Below are 25,028 nucleotides of genomic sequence, written 5' to 3'. Positions count from 1 at the left end.
GCTTATTGAACACAAGCTATTATAGATGGCAAAAGCTGGTGTGAAATGAGAATTTCTCTAGGAGCTCATATCTGCAAGAGAGATTTTTTAATTTTCTGGGAAGAAAGTCTGAACACAGGTGGCTGGAGGCATGAGCACAGGGTTCCCATAGTTGGCTATTCTGCATTGGAACACAGAAGCTCTGGCCAACAGCTCCACGTTTCTGCCAGTTTAACAGCTATGGCCAGTTATCAAGCTATTGCTGTGTAGCCATTCAATAGTTGTTGTAAGGATTCAATAGTTCAAAGCTATACAACTGCTTGAGCAACACATCCACCTTTGAAACAGAGCTACCAAATGCTTTACAAGCTGCATGCAAATGCACGTTGCATGCATTCAGCACACTTTTTCTGAGGCTAGGGTTACTGCCACCATTTCTGGCTACCTTTAGGCTTTCCTCCACTCCAATAAAACAGGAAGACAGTTTGAATTGAATTGAATGCTTAGCACATTTTCTCCCCTGTAGCACTGTAGATAATGAATATGCTTTAAATACAACCAGAACTCTGTTACTGCTTAAGTCTCAGTTCAATAAACTGTTTAAGCACATGCTCAGCTGTAACAACAGAAATTGGTCCCATAAAGATCAGCAAGAGTCCTTGAAGTTTTTCTCTTAAAAACTGAGGCTAACGTTCATTTTACCATCCTGTATAACTCCAGTCTTTGGCCACTGTGAGAACCCTCATACATCCTTCCCTCCCACCCCGCCCTGTCTTACTGGAATATTTCTCCTTAAACCTTGTGCCTAAGCTTAATAGAACATAAAGGCTTGGCTATTAACTGCACAACTGAGCTGTGCATACATAAAACTCTTAGAGATTAGTTTATTCTACTACAAAGGATCTGACTGCTGCTGAATACACTTCTTAGCCTTGTTGGTTAATAAGGTGTACTTCCTTATTTTTAGATAAATACCAGATGTCACAATTATTAAAGAAAACCAAAAAGCAATACTACACACAACATTGAACAAATAAAGTAGCTCAGTAATCTGGGAAATTTTGCAGAATTGTTTTTCAGGGTTATGCTCTTATTCATTGTGCTATTATCCAGAGATTAGCAGAGCAATGTCTGGATCAAATTTCATAATTAAGTGTTAACTTTGGATATCATGAACTTGATTATCCACCACGAGAGGGAGTTTGTTTGCTATGTCCTCTCAGGCCAGCCAGAATCTTTTTAAACTCCTGCCTTCCATTTCTATGGGAAATGTTTATTGTAGCTGTTTGGGGTTTTTTTTAAATAAAAACTATTTCCCCCTTTGCAAAGTGACTGCTTCAGGTCCAGGATAAGGGATAACAGTATTTTTGCTCCTGTTTCAGCAGAGGTGAGAAAATACTACAAACAATGACAATGACTCCAGCATCTCTTAACTCCCCCGCTGTGGGCTATAAAGCCCACTATGCATGCTCAGGGTAGGATTTTTTAGCGTCTCTCAGAAAAGCGCGACATTTTCAGATGCAACCAGCACAAATGAGAGGAAATGTCAAGAAGCCTAACAGGTCTTATCAGTAAAGACCCCGCATCACATTTCAAATAACTGCCAAAGGGCAAAGTGACACCCGCACCCTACCCATCTCTGCAGAGACAAGTTAGGGGACACTTGCCAGTTCTTCCCACACACAACCCACCTACAGTGCAAACTTGCCATGCTCAGTGGCTCTTCCCTTGTTGCTTAGTCTAGGCAGAACCGTGCCCAACCATACACAGGGTAAGCAGCATTTTTAGGTCTGTATGAAATCACTTCTCTTTTCTTATGTAGCCATGGCAGGACTGCATTAAACGACCTCAGTGGGAGTTGTTTCCCTGATGCTGAAAGAGTTTGGATGAAGGCCATTGGGAGTGAAATATAATCTCAGTGTATGGGAAAAAGGCTCTGAAACTTGACCCCAGTTTACAAACCATTGTTGTCTGGGACTTTCAATGTATTTGTTCAGAAGGGAAAAATGGATTTAGGGCCTCTATTTTCTTATCCCCACTTATGTATTACTTTAATTATTAACCCTAAATAAGCAAATTTTTATGTAGCTAACTTGCACAGTTAATAGAAGAGCACTTGCAATTTGGTTCATCTTAATTCTTGTTTCATTCAGCTGTTCTGGCTTGCTGAGTAACTAACAGGCTGCCCCTCTCTCTCTCTCCAGACTCCCTGACATGCAGACATTAGGGAACATTGTTTATGTGGATTTTTTTTTGAGATGAGAGGTTCTCTAAGCATTTGGCTGTGGAAGCATAACGTTTCTGGCAAATATCTTCTGTGAATATTAGAAGTTGTTGGAATTCCTTTCAAAGGTAGTAAAAATTCAACATCAAGGGACTAAAATATACTAGAAAAGACGACTTGTATGCTAATAGAAGCGTTGTTTGCCTCACAGTCTACTGAGAGAAGTTCTACTTTAATACAGGCACCTTGAAGCTTACATCTTACTGGGAATATAAGCAGGACTTGAAACAGCCCTTGCTCTTCATACAGAAATGTATTTGAAATATTTGTGATATCCCACAGACAGAGACCCAGAAGATTTGGAGTTGAAAAACATACAAGGCAGAACAGGGTATAGGAGATCAGGAATCACCTGTGGGATTGTGCCCCCATGTCACCCTCTGACACATAGAATTCAGGTAGCTACTAAAAGAGTTTTGACTGGTGCAGCGCATCATATGCATGAAAATCTCATAGCTGCCTGTACAACTTGCATCTTAGTGTTTTCTCCCCTCACCGATTGCTGCCCTATAAGTGATTCAGTGAAGAATCAGCAAACTTTCCTTGTGCTTTCCAGAGCTGAGTTCGTGTCAAACCCAGCCAGATGTACTCAGTTATTCAGCTATCACATGTCTTTGAAGAGCAAACTCAATACTTTTGTAGACATGCCCAGCCTGATGTCAAAACTGATGCACCAAGGAACTTCATGGAATATGTAACTACTGTAAACAAAAAAGTGCAAGGGTCCCAATTCAAATAGCACATATTTATGGTTAATGTCAGGTTAGCACTTAACTTCCTGACTTAAGTGCTTTACTGAATCCCTGCCAGAAAAGGCTGACCAAAGACAACTACAAGATAAAACATGGCAGAGTAGCCTCGTATCCTTAAGTGACATTCTCCATTAGATCACCATCAAATCTGAGATTAGACAGAAAAAGAAAGAAAAGAAATTATTATGCATTTTATAGCCACCTCAGTCAATACAGGACAAAAATGGAGAAAAGGGATTTGCAAATAAAAGAATTATATGAAAATAATCTGAAAACGTAGGGGTTTGGGGCTCGACTTGCCCACCTTTGTTCACATGGAATAACTTGCTTCCCAACGTAAGCAAGCAAAACTGTTCAAGTAGCATCAGCCTCCTAACAGAAGAACAGCAGATCCCATGTGCTTGTGTCTGTCAGGGGCAGGCCTTAAAAGGTGAAAGAGACAATACTGTGAAAGAGTTGGTGAAACCAAGTATTTTGACTGGCTGCCAGCCATGTCATTGTATTTCAATAATTAAGCAAACTAAACAAATAAATGAGTCTTTAAAAAAAAACCTGTAAATAGAGAAGACTACTCAAGTACCGAGTCTCAAAAAGAATACATGTTTGTGGCTGTAGCTCTTGGACACAAGATATTAACCCTAACCATGCATCCTTAAATTGAGTCTATCCTCTGCAAGAACAGCAAAAGGCATCTATTTTATTGAAGCATTGTTTTGGTGTGGATATACAGGTCTAAATTAAATTCACACCCAGTAACAATCCCTATAAGGTGCAGGGAGACAAAAAGGGACATTTTCAAAGCCATGAATGCCAGGAAGCAAAATAGTTAAATCTTGAGATTCAGAAATGTAGATATAGTAGAAAAAAAGGAGGAGCAGCTATGATATTTATAGCAAGGCATTATGAAGACATTCAGAGTGAAAGCCAGCTGCCTTATTATGTGCATCTTCTGCTTGCTGAGATGCTTTGGGGTACCCAAGACATCTGCAGGGAGCTGACAGGTGTGACCCAGCACTCACAGAAGACCTGCACTGCTCAAGGGACTGTGGGACATCCAGATTATCTAAAATAACGAGATGTCTAGGCACATGAATCAAGCCATAGCTCACATAACAGAATCTGTACCACATAGTCCCTATGTTCTACAATGCTCATCTTCAATGAATCCTTTAAGATTAATAATTTCACTTGAGCTTCTCCCTGGTCTGTTCTGACTTAGTACCTAAGACCAGCTGCATTTCTTAAAGTGCACTGTCCCTTTCACCCTGAATCCTAGTTACAGCTCACATTGAAACTGTCAGCTAGTTCAGAAACAAACACAAATATTTGACAAGCCACAAATTTTGGAGGGAGGGAAAATAAAAACGGTATTTCTGCCATGTTCCTCAGTGATGCCCATTTTACAATAACATTGAGGAACACAGGGAGATCCTCGTGCATCTCATTTGTTTCAACATGAGATTTCGATGCACTCATATATACTCTTATGCTCCTTGATCTCTTTTTGTCTCCAATGTGTTTTGTTTGTTAGTGAAGGTTTCCTACGGTCTAATTCACAGCACCATCTAGTGACACAACTTGGGATACCGGGAACAAAATTTTACATTGCTCACTCTCTGTTTTCTTGGCTTTGTTCTGTTTTTTAATTTTGCAAATTAAAAGGATGATGAAAAATTAAATACAGACAGATTCTCAGAGAGTGAGTAAAAGAGAAACGGTATACATTGAGACCAACTTGCTAGTTTGGTTCCCTAGTTGCAGCAAGAACATTGAAGTCACTGAAGACATAATAAAGCATATATGAAAAGCCTGACCCTGTGATTTCCAATGGTAACAGCATGCAGTCATGGAGGAAGGAGGTCAATTTTATCATCACAGACATCCATACCTCCCTCAAGCATGAGGAAATGCTCTTTCCAACCTACAGTCACAAGGACTCAGCCATTTGGAAAGAACGCAGAGAGCTCAAGAAAATAGAGAGGAAATGGAAAAGTACTTGGAACTGACTCTCTGTTCCGCAGTATGCCAGGACGGTCCCAACACATTAAAAATAGAATAAATCTAACCACTCTCTAAGACATAAGTCTACAAACCTGCTCATGCCTGCAAATGCAGACCAATTTTTGTTAACTTCGGTCAGCCCACTCCAACAACACATAACCCGAATCATCCTTTTCCAGAGCTCAGCAAGGGGCTTGCTGTCAATCACAAGCATGTTTTACTTCATCACTTACATGTAACAGCAGATTATGATGCATTTTACTCTATACCCCCCATTTCCTCTAGAAAAACTATATTCTGTTAACAGACCAGCATCTCCTAGTACTTTTCACCTGAGAAAGCACAGACAAGCTGCCTTGGAAACCAGGCTTTATAGTACAGATCCATTCTCTACAGCTCCTAAATGTTTGCTTTGGCAAAGAAAACAGAAGAGGAAAAAAAAAAAAAAACCACACAAGAGGAAACATCTGGAAATTTTTTCTTGCAACATCTTTCCAAGGTCTGTCTGAATAAAAAACATTCTTACTGAAAAACTGGTTAAAGTAAGAAGCACCCAAAGGAATACACATCACAATTCTCCAAATAACAAGATTTTTCCCTTCTTTGTGTGTATATTAAGCCCCTAATTTTAAACCTTGCTTTCAGCTTTGCTGAATATTTGTGACAGGTATAGATTGGTGAAAATCTATGTCAGAAAACTGATGAATAAACAAGGTTAATACCTTGCCTGGCTAGTTATTTGGAAGGCTGAGAAATCTTGTGTGGGTTTGGGATTAGGTGATCAATTCCATAATAGATTTGTCAAATCAATGAAGTAGAAACATACACCACTGACAGCTCATCCGTGCCCATGGGAGGTCACTGTTGCTTCATTGAATGGATCAGATGTGCCAGTTAACAGTACAACTCAGATCAGGAACACCAACAAACCGCTTTCTCTATAGTAGCGCAGAGTTTTTGTTCTTAATTACCTTTTCCAGAAATACACCAAAAAGCAAGCATACAATTACATACTTTTGAGTGGAGACTGATACTTCCCAGAGCTGTACTAAGAGGAAAGCAAATCCCATCTCCAGATGCCCTAAGGCATTGAAAATGGGCAGGCCAAAATAGTTTCCTCACCCTTGATAGCCTGCAAGTCTTCAAGACCTGACCAGATAGCTTAGAAGAAAACTGAATGCTGTCAACAATTAACTGCATCTGTTCACTACATACAATGGCATTAGAAACTCATATCACACAGGGGAACCAGCTTTACTTGTCATGGTCTGAAGAAGTGCAAACAGCGCAGGAAATTTCTTGGTTTGTACCTGCGGGGGACTGGGTGAAACCAGCAGTCTGACATGAGCAGAATTTCATCATGGTTAAATAAAAGGTATTTCAGGTAGGTAAAAATAGTCTGAACATGCCATCTCTGTCATCGCTAAGGATCTCCGAATCCAAGGAAAACATTTAGAAGTAACCATGGAGCATCATAAAAGATGAATCAGTAGCAGACAATTCTTGGAAATTTACAGTAAGTCATGCAAAAGGTGACAATGATATTGTCAATTACACCTTTGTTACAGCTGCAACCCACTACTCTCCTGCCTTCACTATATATTTTCATCTTTTACAGTAGAGATTGTTGTGCAGACTTCAGATGAATTCACAAGCTCTGATACTTTCAGCCCTCAGATAAATAGCTGTGTGAATTGGGTGGAGAAACACAGCTATATGTACAAAGCAAGTAGCATGACTTCTTCAGGACAGACATAAACTCTGTTAGCGTTGAACAAATAAACAGGAATCCTTCTGATACCCTCACTTCTCAGAAAAGATGATCATTATGAGAGAAAGCATAGACAAGATGACATCATATAGTATCCTTAAGGAAAGGTGGAATGCATTTAGAAGGCACAATACATGAAAACTGACCTTCATGTCCTATGCTCTATTTCTGTTATCTAAAGGCAAAGCAGAGCACAAATGGTTTACTGAAAGAAAATAATCACCCCTAAGTGAAAATACATCATCTTTCACCTAACAAATCTAAAGATTTCAAAACCATAGCAAGCAGAACATCAGTTACCAGAACAGGCATTCTAAGGAGATCTGAATGGCTGCAATCACTAAGAGAAATTAATTTTGTCTTGCAACACAGTTCTGTACTGCAGCAAGAGGTAAGCAGAGTTCATATTTCACAGTCATCGAAATGACTAAGAGCTACTCAGGTTCACTTGCTCAGCACTGACATCCGTTATTATAGTTTGTTTCTTTCTGAAGCCTCATATACAGGCCACTGTCAGCAGACATCACAGATCCATTTTCCCAATGACTTGTCTCAGCATAGCTAATTAGGTATTCCTCTATACTATGAAAATTTGAGACAAACTCAATAGCGATGTCACAACCCCATTTCACTGCCAGCACAGATGCAAGCTGCTAGAAGTATGCATATCTGGAGTACAGCATAATTTAAGCTTTCCATTGAGGGTGTGCAAATGGAACCTCTGCAACAGAGCACTGCTTCCCAGCAGACAGAAGAAGGAAAAATCCACACTAGTTCTGAATTTTATACAGCTTCATTATTCAGTGAGTGCCTTATTACTAGTCATCCATTTAGTTCAAGACCTATTTACACAGTATGATGTTCACCTTTAAAGACAATTACATGCATACAGTTGATATTTTATTTGTATTATAATCAGACACTGTAAGCACGTGCAGGGGAAAGCCTTATGCATGCTTTCTACATTAGTGCCAATTAAACCCACCATCTCCCAATCGCTATGTATGTGAAAGAGAATATTCATGAAGGAAACCTTTGTAACAAAGAATTTCATAGTCAGGCGAGTTAACAGTTGGCAAAACAACAACATCTAAAGGGAAAGACAGACAAACACCTAACCCAGCAAATGCCGTTAAAGTGGGTGTGTGCACTAAAGAAACATGTAGCAACAAGGGATAAAGGAAGTTAGAGAGCATTCATCCTACATCCAAAGATATAAAAGGAGCTCTACCCATTGGCAGCATAACCTGAAAGTTTACATGGAGAGAGATTTGCAGGGCTCCCCAACACAAATCAGTTGGAAAGAAATTGCTTTAATTATAGTTATCCACTAGAAACTTCCACATGGTGACGGCCATTTTTGCTGAAAATATTACATCAGTAATCAGAATACCTAAATCAGCATACCAATAATTACATCAGCATACCTAAAGAGGAAAAAAACAATCTCCCAACACAAAGAACCCAGATGTTCATACTTTATCCTCATTTTTTACAGCTACATTTTCTCCCTTTCTTAGAATAGATAGTACAGGGTAGGTTAAAAAAGCAGAAATCACTACAACTGTGAAAGATAATGAAAATATTCTAAGTGCCTGGATAAAAAAAGGCTTTTCCCAGCCCAGGCTTCACTGGGTAATAAGCTAAATAGCTCGGTCCATAGCTGTAGGAATCAAGAGGTACCAACTGAAGAAGTATCTAGAGATCCTAGAAAGCTGTATTTGCAGTGTCTGTGCTTGCTGTGTACGCTGAAATTTGCCCTGGCCCAACCTATACAGGAGTGGGTCCAAATTTAAAATTTTTATTGAAAAGACAGAGATGAAGCTGTAAACAGACAGCTCATTTCCAGCAATACTTGTTTATAGAATAAGGCTCATAATATATAGAATAAGGCTCATAAAAGCTATTTGAAAATAGAGTAAAAAAGTATTTGTTTAACATAGCTGGTACTTATTGAAGTTGGAAGCAGGAGAACCACAAGATCCTGAGTTAAATAGATAAAAAGCCTTGGAGACCGTTTCTGGTAGTGGCCACATTCCAAGGTTTTTGTTGCTAGTTTTGGAAATACACTTTTCTTCTCGTGGCTACAAGGATGCATTTTGGTCCTTTCTGTACCATAAAACCAGGCTACTTCCTGCTTTCACTGTGAATGCAGTAGCATACTATAAACAAGCAGTGAAAACTATCCAATATATGGGTTGGAATATGGAAGAGAACAGAAAGATGAGAAATCTCTGGTGTGATTTACTGCCCAATAAACGCAATGATTCACCACAGTAATTTCCTGATTGCAGAAGGCCAAATTCTCCCACCTATACAAGTGTTGAGTAGTTCCCTAAATGATGCCTCATCCTCCTGGTCTGAACAGTACCATTTACAGAATAACACACTGCTTCAAGTTACTAAGGAACTGGACCCTGGCTCCAGCTTGTCCTATGCTCATACAATGAACAAAGCAAAGTGAGTGAAACAGAAGGAAAATATTTACCAAAGCAGATCAGAGTGTATCCTTAGTTAAAAACAGACGCTCTTTGTGGCTTCTTCAATGTCAGAAAGGTAAAAAAGCTTTTCATTTCTGAAATATCCTTTAGCAAATAATTTCGCTTAAGCAAACTGGTTACAATCCACTAAGGAAGGAATCTGAATATTGGCTCACTACACATCCTTAATCCCTGATCAAGACCTACAAGACCTGGGGATTTCACAGGAATAGAAGAGGGCTACATTGCCCTTGTTAGTAGAAATCATGGGCAGCCATGCAAAGATGTGGATGCATTAGCCATGCCTTTCCCCAATGCATTCAGGTTTTTCAGATCCAAATGCAGTAACGTTTCCGGATAGTAAGATCTGTGGGGCAGGGAGCCAGGTGATAGACTTCCCAGGGCTACTGCAATGCAGATTGGTTCCTGAATCTACGCTTGTTCTACAAGTGTCAAATCTCCTGGCTTTGATCAATACCGAAATAATTCTTTCAACATTCATGAAACTGGAGTTAATGTGCTTAGTATGGAGAAAGTGGGAGACAGAGGGTTGTGGAGGTCTGCAGAGAGGAGTCATTACCCACTTTAAACTAAAACAATATGCGACATGGTTGTTTTAACTTGCTCCAGGAAGTCTGGCTGCCTTCTGCTCAGACTGATACATAAGATGATTCCACTTGGGAGTAAAGCTGGAATGCTTTCCAAGACGCAGCTAAGGAAGCTGCTGCATTTGGTAAGAATTGTAACCTTTTTTTCCAAACTAGGTACTCGAGAAAAATACCTGCTTATTGAGTTGAGATGACATAGCCCACAGGTAGGATTGTACAATGAAATATATTTCCCTGGGACATGAGAACGGAGTTTAAATCTGGTACTGAAGTCTCCTTGTGACAAGGAAATAGACTTCCTATAATAAGAGTACCCATCCAAATAGATTATTAATCCTATTGAGTTTTAATAGTTGCACCTGGCACAATATTTAAGAATCCTTCCCTGTTAAAACAAACAAAGGCATAAAAAAAGCCAAACCCCCACACAAATAGAAACAGTATTATCCTTAATGTAGCACATAGCACTGCTATCTCTTCACAGATTCAAAGTTATGCTGATTGTAAGGGATTAATTTCCTTAGCTGAAATCTCGTGTTTAAGCAAAGACGAAGCAAAAAAGAAAAGGATTCACAAAACATTTACTTCAGGATCAGTTACTTGTTTGCACAATCCTGTCAACTAGTCTAGTTAAGTCAGAGGCTGCTTTTCCCTACTCACGCCATTTGCAGTAAATCAACAAGAATTTAATTTTTCTGTTTTGTACCTAAGGAAAAATATTTTTCAAATTGTACTCAAGCTCTTCTTGGGAAAAGTAATTTCTTCATCAGCTACAGCAGATTGTTAGGAAAGAGGGTGGGGCCTTCCAAGGCTGACGTCCTTCAAGCCATACCTGAGTACAAAGAGCAAGGGAGAACTGCAGCCAAGAAACTCTCAAAAGCTGCTTCCAGTGACTGCTGGGATTGCAAGGCTGGCTTTAGTCTGCAACTGCTCTAACTTGCTGCTAAGAAGAGAGGAGGGAAGCCGGACTCATAGCAGCTAATTACATTGGAGAATTAAATACAACTGCCATCTTCTCGATGTGAAACTGGATTGGATTTTTTATTTTTTTTATTTAAACACAACTGAAAAAGCTTTATTCCTCCCCTCTTCTTTTTCATCTTTTTCGACACACACCGTGGTAATGTTGCAAACAGCCTGCACGAGTCCTGAACGACTGGTGAATCAAAACACCAGTGAGAATGAAATCTGCAGCTACGGTCCAGGCCAGGGATCACCATTGCCTGGAGAAACTGCCAGTCCCAAAAGCTATTTTCAACAGAGCCCATCGTTGCCAGACTCTGGATTAACTGAATTTAATGTTGCGAGTCCCACGATCTACCCTCCTCCTTCATGTAAACCTCAAGAGATGTCTGCTCCCACTGGTAAGATCAAATCTTTATTCAACATTTTCTATTTTATGCAACACTATTATGCTTCTTTTGCAAATCAATAAAGTACAATGACTTGCAACTCCTTTTGTGCTAGCAGAGAGCTGTACTAACAGTAGCACATACTAAGCTTCTGTGGCAATAATAATGGAGATGTACAGCACACTCTCCTACTCATATCTTGCTTTCATTTTGTTGTGGTCTGCTGCTGAAGTCAGAAATTATTCTGTTTTGTAAAGGATGCTCAATATTCCATCATTTCTGTCTATCTCTAGCATTTTGATGCTCATTTACATCCTGAATTGCAAGTTTGGTTCCAAATCTAACAGTAAGGTAATAGATATGACCTTCTGAGTTATTAACATTACAAAGTCATATGAAAGTGTGTTTGGTGAATCACTGCCTTTACTGAGTGCTTCAATTTCAAGGATACATCTGGGCATGTGGCCTGATCCATCATATAGCATTTTCACTGTAAATAGCTTTAAAGACATTGTATTAGCAATTTGGGGTTTTTTAATAAAGCTTTTCATAGAGGCCTTTACAAAACTCTATAAAGAGTAAATAATTCATTGTCAAAACACCAGTCTAAAAAAGGAATTATTTCCATTTTTAGAGCAGTCAGAGATAAACTATAATTTTGCAGTCCCAATGTTTTAATTATTCAGTGTTAGGTTAAACTTTCAGAAACATCAGAAATCTTAGCACAAAATGACAACTCAATATATATTCAAAAGGCACCATTTGCTACTTGGGATTCAAGACCCTCCTGCTGAAGGGGTGTCAGTCTCTCATTGCCTGGAGCAGGGAAGAGAAACAGTATCACTCAACTAGAAACTACATCTTGTGTGGCTGGTTTCCATGCCAATATTGCCTACTCTGAGACAGCCCAAGTTTGGGGGAGGTCTACCATTCCCATCTGTCGAGCTCCTGCAATTCTCCTCCACAGGGTTTAGCCAGCCAGACTCCAGCAGCTGCTACGGGGCACGCATGCAGAATTTGGTCAAGGAGGAATACTGGTACAAGGCACCTCATGCTTTACTTAACGCTGACTTCTACTGTAATAGGAACTGCTTGCCCAAGCTGCATACGCCTTTTTCATTTTAGGTTGCTGCGTTGTTTAATCATAAGCATGTTTTAATCACAAGTGCTGTTTTTATTCCTCATGCTGTGAGCTACACTAGGAAGAGAAGCTTCTCTCTGCTCCAGCAAGCATTGCTGCTGGATGACTCCTTAGTCTCAGTAGCCCACACTCTGACTCCCAACACTTGGGCTTCTTTGGAACAGTTGCCTTCTATATGGTATATTTTATGTGCTAACCAGTTGGGAAGACCCTGAACTAACGCAATAAAGCTATCGTCTTATAATGACAATAGCTGTTGCTGAATGCATTCTATATGAAGAAGATCATGCTTAAGGGGGGGGGAAGAAGGGGGCGGGGGTGGGACACAGTGTTACATAAAAGGTATTTCAAAAGCAATGCATTTAAGCTCCTAATCTGGGCAAGTCTTTCAAGCTTGGGGATTCGAGTACAAGGTGCAAGAAGACCTAACACAAACACTTACAGAGCAGCTTGTTTTGACAATCACAAGCTTGTTTGGACAACTACATATATTCTCAAATAACTACTTCATTTCATTACAGAAAATCATTGCTTCCCTTTAAATCACACCACATTGACTCCCAAATGCACCAAGAACTACCGGAGAAGGACACTGGACATAGCACCACTACTATCTAATTTCTGAAACAATTCTGTTCCTTATTGTTCTACTGATACCAATGTAACATACCACAGGACAGGAAACCACAATGACAGATTTACTACAACAGAGGAAAATCAGAACGTGACAAAGAGAGGCAGTAATCTAAACAGTGTTGTCATATTCCCCAAAAGCAGTCATGTGCTCTAAGTCTGAGACCTCTGAGCTGAACGGCACCAAGAAAAACTGCCCAAGGCCAAGTCTCAAGATAGTACGTTTATTTCTGCACTACTGAAAGCTCTAAACCAGAAACAGCAACTTCTTTTCCTTCTTTTTCCCCAACCATCCATCCAAATTTCCTTTTGCATTGCTACCCTGCCCCTATTGTTCTCTTTCCAGCTTCGGTGGCACATTTACCCTTGGAACAGTCTCTCCTCTGCCTTCACTCAAAATTGAAACCGTCCCTGTGCACTAAAGTTTAACAACAGCCTTCATGGGGCAATTTGTGGATTAACTCAGCTCTCTGCTTATGGCCCGAGACTGAATATCCCACAGCCAGCTTTGGGGCTTGTTTTTGTTTTGTTTCTTAAGAAAAGAATTCCCTTTGTGATGCCCCACAGTCTGTTGTAGCCTGAGAAGCAACGCATTAAAGTAATTGTTAAGCAGGAAGTAGGCCAGAGCTAAGGAACATGTAGGGTGATGTGGAAATTTCCCACAATTGATGATGAATGTCAGAATCTGAGGTTGTCTCTCGGGGTGACTTCATGCTCCCACTATTCTATAACAGCTCACAGAATTATGTTACTTTAAGCATCATGTTATGTTTTTCCAGACTCTGGACTTAGCTCTGATCCCCCTCAGAAGCGCTACATGGGTGTGAGAGTAAAGATGCCAGTACGGGAACTACTGAGAAAAATTCGGCTCTCCAAAGGCCTGGACCCAGCTCACAGCAAGGTGAGGACTCTTCCTGAGTTAAGAAAAGTTGCTTCCCAGATATGTAGCATCCCAGTGCAGGCACATCACACTCCCAGTCTGCCGGCATTCTGGAGAGGTTACACCTACAGCTGCTGCCTCTTCCATCCACCTAATTAATGCTTTTGATGAAGGTGGAGAACATACCAGGCTGAGGGCCTGTGCTAGGACCATTTCTAAGACAGTGACCAGAGAACCCGTTTGTGCCCTGGATACTATACATCATGCAATCAAGCCAAAGATGGCCCAAGAAGCAGTAACAATTTTGCTCTAGCAACCCAGATTTCTGAACAACCTGCAAAAACAGCCCAAGTACCTGGTAGACTCCCAGATACCTGATCTGTTGTAAAGATCATTATAAGACTGCCATGAATTACCCACTCATGGAAATTTATTCATCTGTAGTCTCTGCTGTGTGAACTGCACAGCACAGGACACAATTTACTTTGTTTGTGTTTGAATATTTGCCGCTGTTTCACCTTCACTTACGTACAAGCATCTCAACTTGAGTTGGGTGTTTTTTTTCTCTTCAGGAAGCCTCATTAATGAAGATGGTAACCAAAGGATCCTCAGGAAAAACAGGTTAGGAAACTCCTCTCTTAGTAACAGACCCTCCTCTTTTAGCGTGATCATCACTGTTAGGTACCCAAAGAGCTAGACCACTTCTCTCACATGGTCAGAGACCCATGCCGGTTCCTAGCTCCCCTTAAATTATAGGAGCAGACTAGTTGTGCATCACCACCATGTATGTGTTATCTACCTGTTATCTGAGACAAAATTTCTGATTACTATACCTTCTGTATGTGTCAGCCCTCCCCCCTAACTCAAAATAGCTTATTTCTTCCTTTCTTTCCAACAGAAAAGAGAAGAGTTCACCCTTATACAGAGAAACAGCTTAGACAGGTATGCATAACACCTTCAACTCTGTGCTGCCAGCCTCCTCAGGCATATTTCATGTTATATCACTGAGTGAGAACAGGACACTTCATGTCTGATTTCCCTACCTCATCTTCCACCCTCCCCATTTTTGTTGCTATTTCAGAGCAAGGAGAACGCTGGGCAAACGCTAAAAGGCTTAGAGGACCTTGATATCCTGGTGGAGGTACTGCAGGAAGATTTGAACAAAAGCCAGTTGCAGAAGGAGTCTCTGCATTCTGTGCCAGATGGCTTTTGGCAGGGCTTCTCCTCAGATCTGCAAGCCTCTCGGTGGGAAACTGGAAGAAACAAGCAGGCAGCTGGAGGCCTGCAGGAAAGATGCCACAGCTTAGCCACGTTGCATTCATACAGCTGTTTTAAAGATTCCAACTCAGTACTGCGGGGAGAGGCAGAGACTTCTTTTCTTGATGATCAGAAAAACATGCAAGAGTCCGACCCAACAGGAATATTCTCAAGGACAAGTGAGAAAGAGACTAGCTGGTGGATACAGGATGCATGTACAAGTACCCAGAAAGATTTCCCAAGGCATTCTTCACAGAACACATCTCCACATTCTAACCCATCAGGAGGCTGTTCAGAGGTGCTTCTGAAAGCTAATACAGGCCCTCCAGACATTGAAGGACATTTGAAGTCGACCCCAATGTCTTTCACACCACAGGATCACTCTGCCATCTCTTTCTTCCAGTTCCAGTTACACAGGGAAGAAAGTTTACTGAGAAATATCCCAGTGGACAAACTGCTTGCACCTGATGAAAATGGCAACAGGTCTCCAATTTTTCTGTTGAAATATATTGATTTCTATTTCCTGGGGCATTACTTGTCTTTTGCTTTAACTTCAACTGCTAGTTTTGGGCACACCTGTGGCAAAGGCCTCCTTGCTCAATAGGAAGCTCAAATTCACCTCAGTACACACAGTTTTAGGCAGATAGTAAAAGTAGAAAGATTCCACATTTGCAGTAGTATTGACAAAATAAACTGACAGCAGGATAAGTTCAGAGTGTTAGCACTATTAAAGACTGAGTTATATTTGTAGGTATTCATAAGAAAATTAAAATCAAGCAAAACAAGTAATTGCTACTGAAAAAGAGAGACATGCAAAAGATATCTTTTCCACGCTGAAGACAATCTCAGGATAATTACTTGTATTATTAGTTGGTAATAAAAATGGGTGGGAGGATTACACCAAAACATGCATACGCTGATAGTCTAGAGCATACACTTCCAAAGAACTGGGAGTGGCTGTTTTGTTGGAAATGAAAGCAAAGGTTTTACAGGTCCCATTTTCCTTAGTTTAGCATGCTTATAGAGAAAATAGCTGTTTATTTTAAAAAAACTAAAATATCTTATTAGGTTCCATACAGTTCAGCTACTTTGCGGAAGCTGGTATCAAATCAGAATGACAGAAAGCATGACATAACTTATAAACGGTCCTGGTCTTAGTGGGAAAGAGATTAATTCCTGCTCATATAGTTTAAATTGGGAACAGGATTGTCTATTTAACCCATGCAGGGAAAGCTAAACACGGCATTGTTCCCTTCCATGAAGTACCACATTCCATTCAGAATAATGATATTCAGTGCAATAATAAAATTACAGATGTAACTTTTCAGCAATAGCGTAACTGTAACTGAGTTACAATAAGCCACCCACTACCATATTTCCTGCATATTTTTAATACAGACAAAATTCTCAGACATAAAGAAAATTAATCATATTTAAGACATTAAGACATTTCTACTCTCATGTTTATGTAAAATTCACAAGCTAAAATTTCCAGCAGCCCACTAACTTCTATGAAGTATTTAAACAGATTACACGCTCAAAAGAACACACGAAGGCACGAACACACACCGAATAAGCTAACTCTGAGTTGTACTGAATGGTTTTGGGGGATATGGTGTAGGGGAGTACTTTAGAGTAGGGTGGATGGCTGGACTTGATGATCCCGAGGGTCTCTTCCAGCCTAGATAATTCTGTGATTCTGTTAACAATATTAGCTAACCACAATAAAAACCAACCAAACAAACCAAAAAACACCAGTGAAAAACAAACAGCAGTAAGTGTCAGAGTTATTCAGACATCTTCAAGGATATCATGCTACAAGACAAGGGAGAAATAAATAAATATAATGCCTGCATTAATTTTTCCTCCAGGAAGAAAGGAAGACATACTCAAATTTACAAGAAAAGAACATCTTTTTCAGGATGAAATTCAGGAGAAACACTTGTACTATTTTGAGTAGTTCAGTAAGACTGAATACACAGAAGAAATTGAGCTCTCCTCCTCCACAGGACTGAATTACAGTTTTGAAAAACTTCGTTTCTTTTAAGGGCATGAGGAGGGTTTTCCTTATCTCGGTTTTTAGGTATGTTACACTCTGTTCCCTGTAGTGAAGGAATCTTTGAAAAAGGAGGAGGAAATAGAGATTGGTAGCAAAAAAAGAATCATAGAGTAGCTCTGGGAGAGGAGAGGAATGGTGTAATAGCAAGAAGGAAGGAAGGACCAAAAAGTCCTGGCAGACAAAATCAGCATCTCCATTATTAATATACAGACTAAATAATTTTAATGCTTAAATATCCCAAGATTTCATCATTTGTAAACTTTAACGTTTCATGCTTTAAAACACTGTTATTTTTGAGTATTTTAACCACTGCTTTGTCTTCTAATTGTTTAAAACTCTGTTGTATTCCAGGCTGCTGCACAAGGCTGTTGCTCAGGGAAGAAGAGCACTGACTTATGCACTTGCACAGAGATTTGCATCCCTAAATAAGATCAATGAGAAGGATGCAAAGAAACGGGTAAGATGCTAACTTGCCAAGAATGGGGTGATCTTCTACCACATGTAAACATATTTCAAATCCCAGTCAAGCACCAAGCATCCATTTGGATAAGGTGTAGCTACTGTCCTTGCAAAGAGGGGAAAACGGGAACAGGGAGGAAGTGATCTGCATTGACCAAGTATTAGCACAACTTGGAACAGAAACCAGAGTCCCAACTCCCCTCATTCTCTAACAAGCATTTTTGTTGTAAAACTGTTTCTGCCTTTCACAATGAGTTTCCCATTCTTCTCTTCTTAGACTGCATTACATCTTGCTGCAGAAAAGAACCAACATCTGATGGTGAGTGATCTGATATCCCTAGGAGCTAATGTCAATGAACAGGACAGTTTGGGGAAAACTCCACTCCACTTGTGTGCAGAGAATGGATATTTGAGAGTTTTAGAGGTAAGTCGGTCATTTATGTTGTATAAAGACATTTGCAAAGGTAATGCATACATATATATATATATACACATAACAACAAATGCATGACCTTTTGTTTTAAATACCCAAGAATTTTCTGTACCTGAAAATTAGCTTTGGTCTGATGTGGTTAAAGCAAGATGGAGTTGGAGGAGGAAGGAGTATTTTGGCACTGCCAAAAATCAGGACTTACGCTCATCGTCTTTGTTTCAGGTTTTGAAAAATTGCAAAAACAACGGCGTGTGTGTGGAAGTGAATATGAATGATCACTATGGTAAGAGGAAAAGCTTAACTGCATAGATACTTAGTGCAGACTCCAAGTTTCAGACTACAGATTTTATCTAATAATGTTCAATCTCATATTTAAAACTAAAAGATATAGGAGGACAGCAAATCAGTCTTAATAGGGCGTTGCCTTAGGATTATCCAAGTGTGGGATGGTTTACTCCACTAAAATGTTCAAGCACCAGATTTGTTTGACTTTTCTGTGGTCTGTTCTGTTCAGGTTTAACACCACTACACTGTGCTGCTCTTGCCCACACTGTCTTGGTTACGGAATCTCAAAAAACTGACATCGATACTGACATGGGAAGGTTTCTCAGACTACGCAGAGATCAAATTCTTGAGGGAATTAACTGCTTATTACAAATGGGAGGAAAGCCTGAGTTACAGGTGAGGGCTAGCCGCAGGCTATTTTTTGTGGCCTGAGGTTTTCTTATGCTTTTGCAATCACAGGTTTCACTGTCATTTGCAGGTACTAAATTCATGTCAAATTACCACTACTCATTTAAAAATTGAGGAGAACACAGAACTCATGTGTTTGCTTCAGACTCACAAGACTAAGGCACAGAATATTCTTCAAGAGGTAACTATCTGTAGCTACTTTTACACAGGCTCTAGCGTTTGTACCGAAGAAACTAAATGCAGTAATACAAGCTGTACCCCTTGTAAACACAGTAGATAATGCTCCCAACCTTGCCCTATCTTGCATAGGGCAGAAAATCCCCTGTTTGGGGGACAAAGCACTGTATGAGCTCTTGCCACACTTGGTCCCATTCCAGCTGTAGGGACTGCTTTATTTCATAGAATCATAGAATCATTGAGGTTGGAAGAGACCCTTGGGATCATCGAGTCCAACCATCTCCCCTACTCTACAAAGTTCTCCCCTACACCATGTCCCTCAGTACCACATCTAAACGTCCCTTAAACACAGCCAGGGATGGTGACTCAACCACCTCCCTGGGCAGCCTGTTCCAATGCCCGACCACTCTTTCAGTGAAAAATTCCTTCCTAATGTTCAGTCTAAACCTACCCTGTTGGAGCTTGAAGCCGTTCCCTCTCGTTCTATTGTTAATTACCTGTGAGAAGAGACCAGCCCCAACCTCTCTACAGTGTCCTTTCAAGTAGTTGCAGAGAGTGATGAGGTCTCCCCTCAGCCTCCTCTTCCTCATACTAAACAGCCCCAGCTCCTTCAGCCGCTCTTCATATGATTTGTCTTCTAGGCCCTTCACTAGTTCCGTTGCCCTCCTCTGCACTCGCTCCAGCACCTCGATATCTCTCTTGTATTTGCTATAATTTAGAGCAGTCCAGTTGCATGCAGGTGCTGCCAGCGTACTGCTCACATCCATCCCCAGTCCAAACTCCTCCTAGCAACAATACCTTAATTTCCAACATTTTACACACACGGGGCATCTCAGAAGCAACACCAAGAGAATTCTTCCTCTGCTGATAAAAGAATGCTACAGGCCCAAGTTTTGCCACTATATTGTTACCTTCAGCAGCTTATTGAAAGAGAAAGAACTCATTTTCTCTGTCTCTTAGCACACACATTCAACACTAAAACTATCCAAAACTTGCATTATTGGGCCAAAAGATCACCAGATTATCCAGTGGGTATCAGCATCTCTTGCTAAATTTTTGGTGCAGGACAAGACATCAACACTGAAAAGCAGAAACTTGTGTGCCTAACAGAGGATTAAGTTTCTAGGGTAAAATTCTGTTCTATCAAAATAATGCAGTATCTGCAATAAATTCCATAATTCTTGTCCATGATTCAGCAAATATCCAGTGCCTAAAAGCGACAGCCCTTTTACCTTTTCTAAGGTCTTTTTTGACTCTGTCAGATAAGAGTTCCCACCAGTGTACATCTGCAGAAACTGAGAATATAATAAGATTTCAATTAGAAATACAGAGTTAAGCCACATTTGGGAACCTATCTTCTTAACAACTGTACTCTGTAGACAAAAATAATTTCATTCCAGCTCATTACTGACTGACCTGTTAAACACACTACCCTCTCTAATCTTATGGTAAGGGGAAGAATCTAGGCTTCGCATGTCGAAACCAGTACACATTCTTGACACAAAACCTGCATCACTGTTAATGTTGGAAATTTACTGTTCTGGTTTCTTTATCTCTCCAGGGGTACATTTTGCTGGATGCTCCAAGAAGAATGCCCAGTCCCTCATCACCAGATAACATTTCTGAACTTTTTTCCATGTCACCTTCAGATGCCTTTGATATCACTCTTAAAGGTATTTGGTTGTAGGAAATTGATTTCACCTAGTTGGGGTCTTTGTAACTCAACAACTGTAATGTAGTGACTAGCTCTAGTACCTTCCCTGCATTGCTATATAACAATTAATCAGTCCATGTGGAACTGATACAAAAGATGCCCAATGACTTATAACAGACTTTGGACGAACTCCAGAGCTCTGCACAGAATCTCTTTTGCTTGCAAAATTCCTTACTCATCCAAAACCAAATAGAAAATAGAGCAATAAATATTTGGCATGAGAAGGAACACTTAGCATGTAGACTGAGCTGAATATTTGTTGGTTTATTGCCTTCCAGGGAAATGCTGCTAAGGCTCATTATCTGCGTCTCATGGTCCGCATGCTGCAACTGTTGCTGAAGAATAGGCAGAGAACAGACAGTAAAAGTCTTCAAAAGTATTACAGCTTGAACTGACTGTTGAAAATACCTCCTCAGTATCCAGAATTAAAGAGTAAACTAATAAATAGGGAAAACCCTTGAGCCAGGTTACAACAGTATTAAACATTCAGTGTTAGATACTCCAGTAAATGAATAGCTGTTAATTTTCTCACAAAGCTGAGCACTCATACTTCTCTTTTGAGGTCAATCTGAGTTGTAGGTGTTCTACATGGTGAAGCTCTGACAAAATTTTAATGCAGGTGTGTACCTTAAGAAAAAACACCCTTCGATTTTAGTCATTCAGAGACTAGTCTTTAAGGCTATCAGTGTTAAATTAGTCTCTAGAGTGCAAACTTGATGTTCGGATGTGCTGGAAATCTCAGGCAACGTGTAATTTTAGACATGAGCTATGGGAACTCATAATCTGATGGGCTATATTTAACACGTTGTGCAGCCTGGCTCTGAATTTGTCCAAGGCTGGAGTTGTCACACTTCAAGGCAGTCCCATTGGGAAAAAAAAAATCCCTACACAATAAAACATACCCACACACTGCTACTGAGCATGTTTTTTCAACAAAAATCGAGCTCTATATTTATTCAATCAGAATTTGCTACCAGTAATGTGCTGTAGGTGAAGTCTGGGACAGAAAATCTTTGGAATCAGTTCCTTTCATTCTGGATGATTTAACAGCAGAATATACCTCTATAAAATTTAAATATGTAACAACACTTTACAAAGATAATTTTTTATACTAAGCAATTTTGCAAGTTAAAAAGGATAACTAGGACTTCCCAGACTTAGTATCATTTTGTTTTAACTTCTGATTGTGAATTAGCTGGTTTCTATGAAACTTCCCTGTTTGCTACATATGGAGCAATCTACATTTACATAACCTACAAAATGAGTGATCCAGCAATCGACTCACATACGTACCTCCTGTTGAAGTAAATGGGAGATTTTTTTATGTGTAACAATTGCAGGATCCAGTAGTAAGTACTCAGCATGTTTGGGGAATATTTTTTAATGAACCCTTTCCATTTTCTTCTTGTAAAAAAGGTTACTTTCCTCTTATTGGATATTCTTAAGTGTTAAGCTCCAAGAGCTATGTTGCACAATGTTTTACTGAAAAATGACAGTGTTTAAATTAATTCCACTGGGATTTGGGTCATATCCTATGTTTCTTATGCCCTGAACAGCTAAACAGTACTCTTCTGTATTTTCTCTAGTCAGAATGAGATGTGATATTTAAAAATTTTGAAGTATTTTATTAAAAAAAAAATGAAAATTTGCTATTCACATGATGAGTTGTGTAACACCACAGAATAGTCGTCCACTTCTTTTCATAGGTGTCCTTGTGTTTTAATCATGTGAAGTATTTTCTTTTTCCCTTTTTGTCCCAGGTTTTACTTGGAAATACAAATATTTTCCTCTCTAATGGTTTTTCTTTGTTCTGCACCCCCCACCCCCCCATTTTTCCTTCATGTTTGCATTTTAACTCACATCTGTGCTCACAGAACTTTTTATTCATTAAAAGAGAATTAATGAGGATCTTCCAGGTTACCCAGCTTCCATTCGTGTGGTTTAAGGATCAGATTCAAGACCCACTGAAATTAAAGAGTCCTTATTTTCAGTGAAAACTGATCAAGAAATTCTGCATCACACACACAACCACGAACGAAGCAGTATGGTGAACAGAGAAGTTCATCAATAAGCATTCTCAGTGAAGAAAAATGAATTTGCTTATAGGATATCTTTAAAAAGTGTAGAAAACTATCACATAAGAATAAAATATTAATCAGATTTTTAGTCACATGGAAACCATCCAGGGGAAAGGACGGGAACTTTAAGCTATTAGTATCATTTACGCAATATACTCAAAGTTGAAGTAGCTTGTAAAATATATTCTACAACTGTTATACACTAATTGTACTGACATTAGTAGGTACGCTTTACATTGTTTCATTGTTCCTTCCTGTCAATAAATATATTATTTCATGCAGTATGCAATATGAAACTTATTGATTTTTATGTACTGGTACAGCCATACTACACTCACAACAGAAGCGACTATCATGAAAAGAGCAAGTTAAATAGACTTTAAAAGCTGACAGGTATGTTAGGGTTTGTTGTTCTTGTTGTGTTTTTTTTAAGAGTACAGTGGTGCCTGTGCAGAAGCACCAGCATTACCACAAATTAAAAAACAAACCAACACAAACCAAACCAAACTTCCTTCTTTTCAAAGCACATCCATTAACCCACTACACCTCTAACTAGGAGCTAGACAACTGCTCTTCCAATGAACCATAACACTAATTCTTGATACTTTTTTAGCACTAAAATTTTTGCCTACAACTGTCTGCCTCAAATTGGAAAAAATACCCCATGGAGACTAAGTAACATAAGAGTTTGCTGAAAAAGCTTTAGCCTTTCAGCCATTTATTGTGGCTAACTGCAACAAATTATTCTCTACCAAAGAAGAATAGAAGAGGGCTTTGAATAGGAATTACTCTCCATCAAAGTAACTTGCATTTCTACAGCAAGATTTTTTCTAACAATTTTTTTTGGTTTTGTGAGCAGAGACCTGTTAGCATTTAGAAAGATGCTTTGCAAGTACTGCATATTCCCTGCTCCTAGTGTGATTGCTACTGCAAGTGATGCAACAGCCCTTTACAGACACTTGCTCTCAACAGCAGGGCTGAAAAAAAAAAAAAATAATTCAAGTGAGTTCTGGGGAGAGGTTTTCTAGCCCAGTATAAACTATCAATTTGGGCAGGGCAGCACTGAAATTAAGTCTGAGCTGTATGTTCAGTACTAGATAGCCCTAGATCTTGATGGTTCAGATTGAAGGCTTTCACATTGCTTCTCATAATAAAAAGAAAACCTCGCCTGGCATGTTATTAATTCAAGACTGTCTCAAAGAAAAGGATAACATTTACTGAATCGTTATCTCTGCTTCCTGCAGCCCTACACACACTCTTGTAAGTTTGCCCACAGATCTCTTTAGACAGCTCAAACCTGCTTGGTCAGAAGTGGTAACTGGATCTTAGCAGAAGATTTTACAATACTCGGAAATAACTCAATAGCTCCGCCCACGACAGTCTTTAAACTGAAGTTTTAAATACGTACACATGAACACAAGCCTACTGTTCTGGAAATACACCTGTGTTTCCATGAAATCCTCTTTCACGTTAATTACAGAAACTGGCTTCCATATCCAGTCCTGGTGCTGACAAGATTTCAGGTCACTGAAGTCCAAGGAGTGACTTCTTCACCTCAAGATATGTCCTGTGCTTTATTCACACAGGCTACTACCAAGCCAGTAGCAGAGGGAGAGGAGTTACCATTCTGCACCTGCAGCCTGGATCAAAACTCCTCAGACCTGGGGCCTTTTCGAAAGTAGCAGCTGCAGCAGCATGAAGTTCAAGGTGCACAGCTAGACTGTGCACGCCTCGGACAAAGCGCCATGTTTCTGACACCTAAGTAACAGTTACGGTGACCAGGCTGTTATTTGTGGTATGACTCCCACAGAAAATTCATTCTAAACCAGATCACGTGTGTTCCCACGAGCTGTAGTCATGCCTTTGAACTGTGGCACAGGCCATACTTAGAGAAGCTGCTTTCCTTCTTCACCTCGCTTCTCACCCTGTATTACAAAACAAGTGCCATTCACTGGCTCACATGGTTACCTAGGTTCCCTGCTCCTTTGAAGATATATGAGCACTGGCACGCGTAAGTATTTTTAAGAGCGATGTAAAAGCTTTGCCACTGAGTTCGTAGCAATTCAACAAAGAGAGATAAAAATAAATAAATAGAACAGATGCAGTGCTTCCAGCAGTTCTCAGGGATGTTTCTGATGAGGAAAGAGGAAATTCATGAGATATGTGTCACAGATTTGCAATAGCTTAAAGAAGGCCCTGGCAAGGATGGAAGCTGTATGCTCCTGGCAGGGCTTTCTGGTGGACACTGAACATATTTACGAAGGGTGATAGTCACAA

General features: G+C 39.8%; 1 protein-coding gene across 1 annotated transcript; it reads left to right on the top strand.

Annotated features, from left to right (window-relative positions):
* Positions 1–13,809: 13,809 nt before the first annotated feature.
* On the top strand, positions 13,810–22,865 carry LOC106886753 (ankyrin-2-like). The gene is made up of 11 exons (XM_014939945.1): positions 13,810–13,902; positions 14,454–14,502; positions 14,780–14,823; positions 14,963–15,621; positions 17,549–17,654; positions 17,934–18,080; positions 18,312–18,372; positions 18,604–18,770; positions 18,853–18,963; positions 20,521–20,632; positions 20,952–22,865. Exons 1-11 carry the CDS (start codon positions 13,819–13,821, stop codon positions 20,963–20,965), a joined length of 1,554 nt encoding a protein of 517 aa, XP_014795431.1. The 5' UTR covers positions 13,810–13,818; the 3' UTR covers positions 20,966–22,865.
* Positions 22,866–25,028: the final 2,163 nt, after the last annotated feature.

This window comes from Calidris pugnax, unplaced genomic scaffold (genome assembly GCF_001431845.1).
Source record: "Calidris pugnax isolate Ruff unplaced genomic scaffold, ASM143184v1 scaffold92, whole genome shotgun sequence".
Taxonomy (NCBI): Eukaryota; Metazoa; Chordata; class Aves; order Charadriiformes; family Scolopacidae; genus Calidris; species Calidris pugnax.
The sequence above is the reverse complement of the archived record's forward strand: the minus strand, read 5'-3'. Positions and strand labels throughout refer to the sequence as shown.